We start from the raw sequence: 13,290 nt of genomic DNA on the forward strand, positions 1-13,290 counted from the left end.
AGTAGTAACCAGCAGCACACTTATAAGATGGGAAACTCCCTTCTTGAGAGCACGGAGGCAGAAAGGGATCTTGGAGTCATTACTGTCTCCAAGATGAACATGGGCTGACAGTACGAGGTCACAGTTGGCAGGGCTGACCGGACCTTGTCGTGCATCCACAGGTGCATCTCAAGTAGAGCCAGGGAGGTGATCCTCCCCCTCTGCGCGACGCTGGTTGGGCCGCAGCTGGAGTACTGCGTCCAGTTCTGTGCACCCCATTTCAGGAGGGATGTGGACAACATGGAGAGGGTCCAGAGGAGGGCCACTCGCATGATCCGGGGACAACAGGGCAGGCCCTGCAATGAAAGACTGCGGGACCTGAACCTGTTCAGCCTTCACAAGAGAAGGTTGAGGGGACACCTGGTGACAGTCTATAAACTCAGTAGGGGGAACCAGAGAGGTTTGGGAGAGACCTTGTTTCCCCTAGCACCCCCTGGCATGACAAGCAATAACGGTGACAAGTTGTTGGAGAGGAGGTTTAGATTAGACATCTGTAAGAACTACTTCACGGTCAGGGCGGCTTGAATCTGGAACCAACTTCCAAGGGAAGTGGTGCTGGCTCCTACCCTGGGGGTCTTTAAGGGGAGGCTTGATGCCTACCTGGCTGGTGTCATTTAAGCCCAGTTTCTTCTCCTGCCCAGGCAGGGGGTCAGACTTGAAGATCTACAAGGTCCCTCCCAACCCTACTTCTATGATTAATTATTATCCCCTTGAAATATCAATGAAATTATCACTAGAGTATTATCTAAACGAGTGAAAGAGAAAAGCTGGGAGAAACTGCAACTGAAGCAGCCAGTAAACCAGTAGTGAATCAAAATAGGGGAAGGAAGCTATTTATAGGACTCACTTGGAACACGTGTTCTTGAAAACAAATGCCATGTATTTTTAGGGGTAATGAATAATGGTCATATGCCATCCAATTTGCCACAGTCTCAGTTAACACCTCACATTATTTGTGCATCTCTTACCAAGAGCCACAAAAAAGTGTTTGATTAACAGTTATACACATTTCCCCCCAACACTAGAAGAAAACTGGAAGAATGAATTGACTACAATAACTATGTGGGTCATATTATTAGGGAAGAAGAGAGGGTGGTCCTGAGAGGTAGCCAGAAACCCTGGACCGTGAAGGGTACAGGCATCCAAACTTCTATTTAGGATCTTGCTCTTGGTGTCCAAATTGCAGCCAGGAACGCAACAGTGTGGCATCACCACAGGTTTTCCCTGACTCTACTGCAAGTCTCTTCAGGGTTCGACTAGCACAATCTAATACCAATGACCATCTGTACTCAAATGCATACTGATTTTATGTTGTAGACAAAGATAAGAACATGGCATCTCATTTTTTTTTCTGTAAGTGATTCGGTTCCTAAGAGAGTCTGAATGTAAGTTTTTGCATTGTGTGCTCCTCATATTCCCCTTTTTTTCCTTCCTCCTCTAAACACCACACACACACACACACACACACACACACACACAACTAAATCCACACAAATACCTCATAGGTACACAAAATCAACACCACTCTGGAAATGGACTACCAAAAAACGCACGTATTTCACTGGATCAGTCCCACAAGCTGTTTCCTCACATATTTAAAAAGCCTATAAGAACCACTCCAGAAAATCTCCAGTGTTGTTATAGCTCACAGTCAAAGCTAAGCAGCAAGCTAATTCTGGCAAGGCTTGGCTGATTTATGAGTAATAGTGTGAGATTGAGTTGAGATTTGAAATACTGTTAATAAATAAACTCAGCACAATTCAGCTGTTTTGAGTCATTTTGGTTTTCATTTTTATTCAGATACTACACCAAGGAAATTGTTGAGGGAAAGGAGTGGAGAAGGTTGGAGCATTTACCACCTAAAACAGCCCCAGCAATATCCTCAGAGAAAGGTTGCATATGTTTTGCCACATACGAGACTCCCATTGACTCCAATGGCACCTCAACACATACAAACCAAGGCTGAAATTGAGCCTTCTAGTTTACAACAGATGGAAACACACAGGAGAAAATAGCACATAGTGAAACTATCCCCCATCCCTTAACCAAAATGGATGCTCATGAAAGGTACCTGTTCCAGTTGCTGAAGAATAATCTGATCGAAGCCCAGCTGCATAGGTAAAAAAATTGAAGTGAGCCTTCTCATTTTACAAGTAAATCAACATCCAGAATTTAAATGTACCCAAACCCATGTTACTTCAGTAATAAACACACTTTTTGCATACCCAAGCAGCTGCAAAGTGAATAGCTGCCCTGGGCCACCTGCCCAGTTTATGTCAGTTCAGCAAGCAGCCTTGCACTAGGTGTTTCCCCAAGTAACTCAGGCCTTAAGGCAGAAGAGACTGCATATTTTCAGTAACATTTGAATGAGGACCTGAGATGTACAGAAAGAGGCACCCAGGAGAAAGATTGTTTGGCGCAAGACTGTGGTGCACTACCTCAGGTTTCTGCTAGGAACAGCTGCTTGTAAGCAGTTTGTGATCACCTTTCTTCAAGGGAACAGAATTTGTGTACTCTTTCCAAATAAAGAGATTACCCCAAGAAAATATCTAATTTGGCTGCACCCATACTGGATGCAGTTAGGGAAGCTGCTCTGAATGCAGAAATAGGTCACTGGAGAGGCAACTCCACAGCTTGGTTTTTCAATCTCTGTAACAAAGTAATTTTTATGTTACATTAAGGGTGCTACGTTTTCACTTCTGAGGAAGCCTTAACACTGTAAATTTGTCATGCTTGAAGAAATAGTATAATCCAAACTAGGCTTGGATAGAAGTGGTGAAGTTGACTCCAAAAATAGATACCATTTAGGAGCCTTTGGGCTTCATCGTCTGAGTTCTTCTCTCTCCTTAACTTTGCTTCAGCATAGTGTTCTGCATCTTAATATAAATTCATTTGGAGATAGAGGACTGGAAATAATAAATATTTGTAGTAGTTGCTCTTCTAGGTCAAAAGACTTCTGATTAAATTACTGCATGAAGGTTATGGACACACTCAAATACTGACCACTCAGAACAATGGAATCCATGTCCACTGCAAGACCTTGAAGACTCCCCACAGAAGTCCGGTTGACAATACTCGTCTGAATAGAGTCCTTTAAAATGGCAGCTACACAGTCTTCACAGAATACTTGGCCTTTTGCTGGTGGTACCACAAATACTATCCAGAAATGAATGAGAAGGCCTCCATTGTTGTTGTTACTGAAATAAGTATTAAAATAGATTCTGACATATTGTGAAGTTTCTCAGGATTGGTACTCTTAATGTAGGCTTCTGGCTAGTGATTCAGATGAATGAGAGTTCTACTTTTTAAATGACCTTACTCTTTTGACTCATTGAGCCTATTTTCCCTCTTCAAAAACACTACTTAAGACCCTCAACCAAAAAGCTGATTTTCAGAGGGCTGGCATATTTTTCCTAGGTCTAGTGAAAATCTTTTAATTGACTTGAGTTGGAGCTGGAATGTACTCTAAAGGAAGGGAATGAAAATGATTATCCCCATGTCCTTAAACAACCCATCTCCATCATCCTGAAACAACTTCCAAAAGTATTCAATTGAATCTTAGGCCCTCAACACTCTTATCAACCCAACATCTCCCTGCTCCATTGTGTGGTCATTATGGCCTGGTCCTCACCTGAAAGTCATATTAGCATAACTATGTAGGGTAGAGATACAATTTAAACAATATAATTATACCTGTACAGCCACGGTAATATGGATGCAGCTATACTGTTATCAAGTTGCATAACACAGCTATACTTCTTTGTCCTTTCCCTGGCTGCAAAAGACAGGAATAGGAGCAATAACCTCAGACTGTTGCAGAGAAAATTTAGGTTGGAGATTAGAAACAACTTTCTCACTGAAAGAGTGGTCAAAAAGTTGTAGAATCTCCTTGGAAATTTTCAGGAGCAGATTAGATAGTCAGTTGGCTGAGATGGTTTAGTCAGGGATGATCCGGACTTGAGCAAGGGGTTGGATTAGATGACCTAATGGGGTGCATCCAGATGAGTGTTCATGTGCAGTTTGTGATGCTGCAGACCCATCCGCAGTGCCGTAAGCGTGGTGCAAATGGAGGCATTTGCTATGCGGCTAATTTGCAGTGTGGGGCTTTTTTGACACAGGGAAATCCTGATGTTAAAAAAAAAATGCACAGCAGAAAAAAGCAGGGCAATGCATGAAACCAGAGCCTGGCTGGCCAGAGGCAAATTCCAGTTGCCAATCAGGCTCCATGCACCTGAACCACCACCGCTGGAGCCCTGAGAGGGCCCCAGGGCCCCAACTAAGGCTGCTAGGGCAGGCTGGTGCTGGTCCCAGCCTTTAATACCCTGCCCAGGGCAACGTGCTGCACACCAGAGCATGCATGCACAGGCACTCCCCGAGGACAAGTACCAGCAGCATAACTATGCGCCACTGCTATTTGTCCCCAGGGAAATGCATGTGCATATTCATCTGGAGGTGCCCATGATGTCCCCTCAGCCCTACTTTCCTATAATCCTACAGATTTAAAGTACTTTTATTAGTATAACTGTGTCCATATTGGAGTACTGTACAACTTTAAGTATATTGTAGTAAAAATTAAGTTGTTCAACTTTTGTTTTACTAAAAGAGCTACCAAACTCCAGTAGAGCACTATTTCAATTCAGGGAAAGATTTGGTTCAGTTTAATTTAATCTAGTTCCTAGAAGTCATGCATGAAACTAAAACAGACCCAGTGCAAACAGATAAGATAATGTACACATAGCCTTTTATGCTGATTCACAAAATCAGCCTCATGAGTTGCGACATCCCCAGTATTTCAGTTTATAATCGTTTCCCTTGCCTCTCAAATAAGGTCCAGTGCATCAGCCCGTATCTACAAAGAACTTTGCACTGCTAAGTTTAAACCTGCCTAGTTAAATGGAAGCAAACACCCGTACACAGCCACAGTCATCCTAAAGAGTTATAGGAGTTCAGCTTACCCCTAACTTCCTTTAATCATTTTTAAGAGTCTGCAAAGTTTCAGTGGTCTAAGTAAAGATCCAATTTCTAAAAAGAGCTAGTTAGAAAAGCAACTGCATATAATGGACCAAAATTCCAGGAAGAAGTCATGTAAAACTAAGCTTGCTTGGTGTACTTACTCCTGTATTCAGGGTCAACAAAACCAGAGAACAATTTCACCACTGAGCTTTACCTGACATCTGAAACAATGGACTGCTTATAGAACTTGGAGAAGGCAGATGTTGTATAAACCAAGTTCATCTGAAAGAGAACAAAGTATTATTTCTTTGGGTCAATCAGGATCCATAGCTCTCAGAAAGATCTTGAGGAAATAAGCACATCCCAGTTTTCTGTACACACATTTAACAATTTGTGGTGATGATATAATTGCAAATTCCCTGTGATTTAGCAGCTTTTAGCAAAGCATTTTCATCACTAATACTTGCTTCCTTCATGTCTGTCAAACAAAAACAGTCTCCACCATTCAAGCAGGCTCGGCAGTTGTGCATTTAAAGGTGAGGTGTGATCTGAAGTACGATGCCCCCAGTTGTGCTTCCTGGCATGCCACACATTCATGGCAGGAGGTGTGATTGTGAAATCAAGCATCAGATCCCATCACACCACATTGCAGGTGCAGGGGGAGCCAGAGATCCTGGGCTCCCTCAGCACAGGCAAGTAGCAAGCTCCCACTGCTGGGAGCCAGGATCAGCAGATCAGGCCCCAGCTACGGGCACCTACCATGCAGCTAGGAGCCGAGGTCAGCTGGTGGGGCTCCCAACCGCGGTGAAGTAAAACTCTTGATTCCAACTGTGCCCCAAAGGCTGAGAGCCACCAAGCTGCCACTGCTCCCAGTGGAAAGGGCATGTCAGAGTCAAGGGTTCCAGTGCACCCCTATAGTTGGAAGCTGCAGCCGATAGCAGCCCTCAGCCTCAGGGGCGCATAGGAGCTCTTGACTCTGACAGCCCCCCAAAGCTAGGAGTGGCAATCAGCTGATTGGCACACTCAGCCTTGGGAGCGCATGCAAGTCAAGGGCTCTTATATGCTCTGGAGGCTCAGCCTGGCCACATGTTCAATTAATGACATGATAGGGACCAGCCATAAAGGTATTGGACATATTTTGTGTAATAATTTTGTGACTTATTCTCTGTTGTATCATGACATTAAGTGCATTAACTTGTGGCTGGGTACTACTTAACACATGATTAACTGGTTAATCACATCTTAAGTGTAACATGTGCCAGGGGCTTGTGACAGATTTCACACTGGTAGCTAACCTGTCTTGTTCTGAAGAAATTTCCAATCAGTTTACGGAAAAACGCTTTGCCACTTGGATGAAGTCTGCAACTCATATGAGCATTAAATAGGATGATGCTTCAAGTAAGAATATTCCAAAAAGGCAGCTACAACTTGGAATGGCAGCTGGATTGTCTGAAGAAGTATTTTGCACTTTGCCACTAGGTGGCATATGCCTCAAGAGATCCGCAGCTAGTTAAAAACTGTAGTCACAATTAAATTCAATACAGCTGCAGCAGTGGCTAGTAGCTGAGGTCTGCCTCCTCCTTTGTAAAGAGCACGCTAATTAAGAGCCTGCAAGTCAAAGGGCATTGTCTGTGCTCATTACCTCTCCAAAGCAGGCTTAAAAGTAACTGAAGAGTGTTTTGTTTTTTTTACTGAGACATCAAGAAGTCAACCTTAAAGGGCTCCCCCACTGCACTGCAGCTCCTGTGACAGCCATACACCTATTTGGAAGCTTTTATAGATTCATAGATGTTAGGGTCAGAGGGGACCTCAGTAGATCATTGAGTTCAACCCCTGCCCAGGGCAGAAAAGAGTGCTGGGGTTAGATGACCTCAGCCAGGTGCATGTCTTGTAAGAGCAGGTTAGACAAACATTTGGATGAGATTGTTTAGGCTGGGATGATCCTGTTTTAGGGGGTAGATGATCTCATGAGGCCCCTACTTTCTGTATGATTTTCCATATTTTTGAGAGAACTTGGAGACAGCAGTTAACAAAGGGGTGTCATATCAAAAGTGCTGCAAGAAATAAGTAGACAAATGAGTTCCCCTTCTCTAATTCCCTTTCTAATACCTGTACAGGTAGGGATTTTTTTTTTCTATTGAATGGAGAAGTCAACTGAAAATGCAGGTTTGGTCATTCGTGAAGTCACCCAAAGTTTCAACTAAAAAAACGCAACAAAACAAAACGAAGCCACTTGGAGCTAGAATTGAATCTTCAGCCAAATACAGGACAAATATTTGAATCTAGGTCTCCCACATCGCAGGAAGGTAACCTCTAAATCCATTGCACCTAGGTGGCTCTTACACCACCCCTCTGGTTGGAGCTGTTTCACTTGTGTACAGTAATGAAATGGTTAGTGCAACAGAAGGCAAGATACAGAAAAGCATGTCCTAGGCTGCTGGCAAGAGTACTCACTCCAGCATAAGTCTGGTGAGAGATGGAGTACATTGTTCCTGCTGTGACTGACCAACACTAAGCATTTGGGGAATACCACCACTCTTCAGGCAGGCAAGTATCAGAAGGCAACTAAACATATCTAGCCCAGCTATTAAGCTGAAAGCAAACACCATCTTCTAATTAATATTTCAAACTTAAGGTTAAGTATCAGCCAATTCCTCAAGTGTTACCTTAAAAATGACTTTGTGGGGTTCTTTGCTGGTTTCTCATTATGATCTGATGAAGTGAGCTTCATCCCATGAAAGCTTCTGCTATATGCACACATAGACCCCTGGCAGATGTTCATTTAAAGGTGTAATGGGACCTTGGCCACAACCCCGACAGTAATACCTCCTTCTATGTATATGTGCATAGCAGGAGGTGCGATTGCGGGGTCAGATCCCAGTGTGTCCCTATTGCCCGTGCAGGGGGAGCCTGGGATCATGATGGAGCTCCAATGTGCTCCTGAAGTTAGGAGCATCAATCAGCTGACTGGTACATCCAGACATGAGTGTACCAGAAAGATAGGCTCCAATGCATACCCAAGCTGGGTGTACCCATCAGCTGACTGGCACTTTCTGCAAATGGGAGTGTGCTGGAGAAAAGGCCTCCGATTCACTCCAGTAGCTGGGAGTGCCCATCAGCTGATAGGTGCTAGCCAAATCAGCAATTTAATGTGCGGTAGGAAACAGCCACAAACTTATTACACATTTTGTGTAAGAATTTTGTGGTTTATTCTTTTTTATTGTGCCATTAATTACAAGAATGTGTGGCCACATTACCAAAGACATGATTAATCAGTTAATCAGAGGCCTTTTCTCCAGCGCACTCCCATTGCAGAAAGTGCCAGTCAGCTGATGGGTGCACCCAGCTTGGGTATGCATTGGAGCCTATCTTTCTGGTACACTCATGTCTGGATGTGCCAGTCAGCTGATTGATGCTCCTAACCTCAGGAGCACATTGGAGCTCCATCATGATCCCAGGCTCCCCGTGCACGGGCAATAGGGACACACTGGGATCTGACCCCGCAATCACACCTCCTGCTATGCACATATACATGGAAGGAGGTATTACTGTTGGGGTTGTGGCCTAAGTGTAACATCTGCCAGGGGCCATGCATAGATGCGCACACACACACACACACACACACACACACACACACACACACACACACACACACACACACACACACACACACACACACTTTGGTTAGTTTATAAGCTGCAAATCTACTCTATGTTCTTTTTACCTTCCAAGCCAAAAAAGTTCACTAGCAGCCCTAGGATTGCAAGGTTTGTGAGCTTGTACAAACTTGTCCTGCCTTTAGTTTGCCAGAAAAGACTGAATGCAACCAATTCTAGCCTGCTTCCAGTTAGCAAAATTATTTGCAGCTTTCTATGGAGAGCTACCATCATTGCAAGAAAGGGTTTTTCCTCAATGCCACCTTCTAACACCACCATAACCCTCCCAGTTTTGAATTGTTTGCCAGTTGAAGAACATGCTGCCTCTTACCACTTGCTGCACGTTCTGTGCCACCGACAGGAATTCTCTTGATTCCTTCCGCCTGTGTTCTGGGAGAAACTCTATGTTGGCAACACGAAATAATCCAACAAAATACAAAGCATCTTCACCTCCTGGCTGAACTGTAAAAAAGGAAGGGATCCCCTTCACTTAAACAGCATCAAAAAAGACAACTGATAAAGTTCCAGTCCAAAATCAGTTATTTATTCCCCCTACTGTGGGACCTCATAAAGAAACAGGGCTGGAAGGGACCTCCAGAGGTCATTTAGTCCAACCCCCTGCCTGAGGGAAAATCATTCCTCTCCAAACTATCCCATACAACCATAACCTAAATGCTACATAAGACTACCCTCAAATTTGACACAAGACCTAACAATCTAACCTGCCACAGGTAAAGCAGGGGGACCATGGCAGCCAATGCCCTGCTTCCATATTGTTTTCATGAAGCAAGCTATGTTTTATAAAGAACGTTTTATGCAATGAGCTCATTGCACTCTAAAGAACTGTGACCAAGCAAGCCTCAAGGCCCTTGTAATGCACATTTCATAGACAAGGAGCCCAAGGCACAGAGCCAAGATAATCTCACTGCAAGTGGCAAATGTATTTACCCTGGTCTTTCCCTAAAGAGCACAGCCATCCTTTCCAGGTAAAATAAAAACTGCAGTTTTCTACAGGCATATTACTTAGAGTGTACCTTTTGGCTGTAACCTGCCTCCAGCAACTATGTCTACCAACAACCAGAGTGGGGCAGAAGGAAGGCTTTCCTGGGGGGATCTAGTTCTGGCTCTACAATCATGCTTGTCCTCATCTGGTTTAAATTTGGCACCTGACCCTTTTTTCAGTATTAAAACCTATGTGCAGACCTCAAGAGAAATGAAAAGCAGAATGAATCAGTCTATGGTGGGCTGCCTGGAGTTTTTGACAGACAGCTCCTGACTGGCTGCTGGGAGGGCAGCTACCCATTTAGTCCCTCCTGCAGCAGCCTCTAGGCCAGCCCACAGTACTGACTCAGGTGTGCTTTGGTGAGCCTCATGGTTCCTGCACTCTGCTTTCCTGGTACCTGACCCCAGTTTGGCTTTGTTCCTGGGCTCTAGCTTTGGATATCCCCTTGGATTGGTTTCCTGATCCCCAGACCCTCTTTTCTTGGTTTTTGGACTCTGGTTTGTGGATTTCCCCCTTGGTTCCAGTTGCTTGCTGCCTCTTGAACTCATTAACCCTGGATTGCCCATTGAATCCAGTTACTTGCTCCTTGATTCCTCCCCCAGATGGAGCCTGTAGTTTGGCTCCAACCCTTCCCCAGTGGCCTAACCACTAGGACACAGGCAGCCTTGCCCAGGCCATTATACTCTTGGCTTAGACCTTCCTGTTCCTAATCGTAATCCTTGCAATCACAGGACCCTCAGCACTATAGTGAAGGCACCACCAATTGTATGATTCTGGAGATAAGGAAGGAAGGTAGGGTCATACGGACTGAATACTAGCAACATTGAGTCCAAAGGAGCACCTCTGCCTATTTAGACACACTCAACAAAAAGGGAACTTTCGTACATCTAAGGTAGTTGTTTCTCATCAATCAGAAATGCTTCTGTGCTATCATAAATAGCGTCAGAACAGATAGTTGAGTACGTTTCCACGTCTTATCTTCTTCCCCAAATTCACAAACGTTAGATATTTTCTACATTAGAAACAAAAGGCTGTGCAGGCCGTGCTAAAGGATGAAAGTAGGGGTCCAGAACTCCCTAGGCATGCCAGCATCAGTCAGCTAGGCAGCACTGAAGTTGGCATCATTCGCACTAGAAGAGAATACTTTGCCCATCTTTGTAAAGGATGACCAGCACCTTCACTGATTTTTCTCTGGCAAGTATTATGTCTAAACTTCAGTTGGAGAAAAAGTCACTGTAATGTTGGTTATGAAGATGGCACTAAACCATCCTGAAGGTTCCTCTTAAACTTAGTTCAAGTGCATTTCAGGGAGTCATCCAGAGTTATTTGAAACTCTAAGAACAAGTAAGTGTCATCCAGAACAGTGATGCATGAAACATGCCTGAGCTGTCAGTAACTCACCAATGAAGAGCCACAGTAAGGTCCAGGTTATAACACCTATGACAAAGAGAACCAGGGTAAAAAGCATTATTTTATTTTGCAAATTCCAGAACGTTGGTGTCTTTACTTTCCTCACAGATTTGGATTTCATTGCAAGTATCTTCTTGGCCAGCTTCTCTTCTGTATTTACTATTTGGAGTGAAATATGTGATACCTAAAATAAAAGGGGGAAACCACAATGAGTTATGAAGAAAATGGAGACCGTCAAACCACAGCTTTTGCTTTATTGGTATTCAGAGATAAGTGAATAAATGAATTTTCCCCCTGTATAACATTACCTGTAAAATGATCATAATAATCATTATTGTGCTTGTAGGTAGGATCCTCAGTCATAGACTGGTAATCCACTATGCAAGACAACTACACAAAACAACAAAAAGATGGTCCCTGCCCCACAGGCTGGTCAATCTTAGCATCAGTTATTAAACACTCACTGACCTTGTGCATGTCTACTCACAAAAGGGAACACCCCCCACCACACACACACACACACACACACCCCACTAGTGCCGTCTAGTGGATGCAAAGTTGATTTATTCAGGTAGGCACCTGTACATGAGCAGGAAAGCTGCTCTGACGTGTTATAATTATAGCACGTCAGAGCAGACTCAATTAACTGATAAAGAGGTTAATGGAGTCTGCCGGAGTGTAGTAAATTACAGTGCTCCAGCAGCCTCCTGTGTCTCGTGTATTATAGCCACAAATATTTCCAGCGAAATAACGAGTTCTTACCAGAGGGCAGGGTAATAGTAAGGTCATGATCTATTCCTAAGTGGTGGTGGGGAAGGGTAACAGAGCATACCATATTTTCTTCACTCTCAGATACATGCATTCAATAAATAATAAACCATACACCTTGTTTTTGGAAGACAGAATTTGGGAGGGTGGGAGTTTTTTCCAGAGTCTGTTTGACTGTGTAATATAGATGCTCTGTATTCCTTAGGAATACAGAGCATCTAGGAAACGTTGCACCAGAAAATTCCTGCTGCCAGCTGCCTCATCCAGACCTTCTCCTATATACTATCGGGACATTCTGGGTGCATCTCCATGTGTCGCCATGGTGATGTTGTTACTGCACCATGACTTAGCACTTCCAGAATATACTATACCGGGGGAGTGCATCACTATGGTGAAGTAGCTGCGGGTCACATGTAGACACCCGTGGATGCTACGTCACTGTAGTGCATTGCTATGTTGACATAGTGTCACATGTAGGCAGACTCCAGAGCCTTGTGAGGCCAGTAACAAGACTATTAATTCTTTACTGTAAGTACTTCTTTATATAACATTCCTGTAAAGTAAGTGTTGTTCCCACGTCACATGTCTCATCAAGATACTACCAACAGATCATTTACTGGCAGGCAAAACCTTGTGCTCAGCCAACAGATGTGGCTGCAAGAGTGTTAACACTGGACTTTGCCATCTTGGCAGCTGCATAGTAAACACAGCGTCTCCAAAACTGCTGCTTTTCCAGCAAAAACAGCTTCCCTACTTAAAATATACATGCCAATTTTGAGGGGCAGGTTTGGGACAAAAAGGGGCATGTTATGTATGAGAAAATATGGTATTAAAATTCAAATAAACCTATGAGCTTAGGTTCTGATAAGGAAAAATCAGTGGGTATGAAAAGCTTTCTGATAATCACCTATTGCTTTTTATCATTAACAATGCTTTTCCCTTAGCACATGGGACTATAATTCATTGGGAACCCAGAGCTGAAATCAAATTGTGGGCAGATTCAGGATTGGTGCGTGGCCCCACGTGCCTTAGCTGTGCAGAGCTCTCAGCACACGTGAATGCTGCCACCGCCATTCTTCCCTCTTCTTTTTCCCTGCCATTGAATTAGCAGGGGAAGGTCACGGCAGGCAAGGGCACGGGGCCTGAGACACAGAAACATTCACTCCCTGGGTTCCAGTCATAACAAACCAGCAGCTCTGACCAGATAAGCTGATGAGTGCTCACTATGTATTCACAGCCGAAGTAGGTATGCAATGGCAACCCCTGTACTGTTTCTGGATCTGCCCCCATCAAGTCTAGGTGTGGGGGAAAAAACCCATATCATAAACACTGGAAGTAAAAGATACTCACAGGCCACAGGGGAGAAATCAGACCTATGTCCTGTGTCCTTAGAAATAGGCCTCCAAGTAGTCCCTTCTGTTTACATTTTTTTCCTCTCCAGAACGCTCACCAGACTGCAAG

The 13,290-nt window shown here is 44.0% G+C and overlaps 1 protein-coding gene across 1 annotated transcript in view; it reads right to left on the reverse strand.

The window, feature by feature from the left end:
- Window positions 1-13,290, reverse strand: part of TMPRSS7 (transmembrane protease, serine 7) — a 59,741-nt gene that overhangs the window by 32,699 nt on the left and 13,752 nt on the right. The window contains exons 3-7 of the mRNA XM_019557092.1: window positions 11,053-11,245; window positions 8,980-9,110; window positions 5,207-5,274; window positions 3,043-3,236; window positions 2,111-2,149 (exon numbers count right to left, since the gene is read on the reverse strand). Coding sequence (XP_019412637.1) covers window positions 2,111-2,149; window positions 3,043-3,236; window positions 5,207-5,274; window positions 8,980-9,110; window positions 11,053-11,245 — 625 coding nt within the window. The remainder of the gene's footprint in view (window positions 1-2,110; window positions 2,150-3,042; window positions 3,237-5,206; window positions 5,275-8,979; window positions 9,111-11,052; window positions 11,246-13,290) is intronic.

Source organism: Crocodylus porosus, unplaced genomic scaffold (assembly GCF_001723895.1).
Source record: "Crocodylus porosus isolate Cpor-Errol unplaced genomic scaffold, CroPor_comp1, whole genome shotgun sequence".
In the NCBI taxonomy this organism is placed as follows: Eukaryota; Metazoa; Chordata; order Crocodylia; family Crocodylidae; genus Crocodylus; species Crocodylus porosus.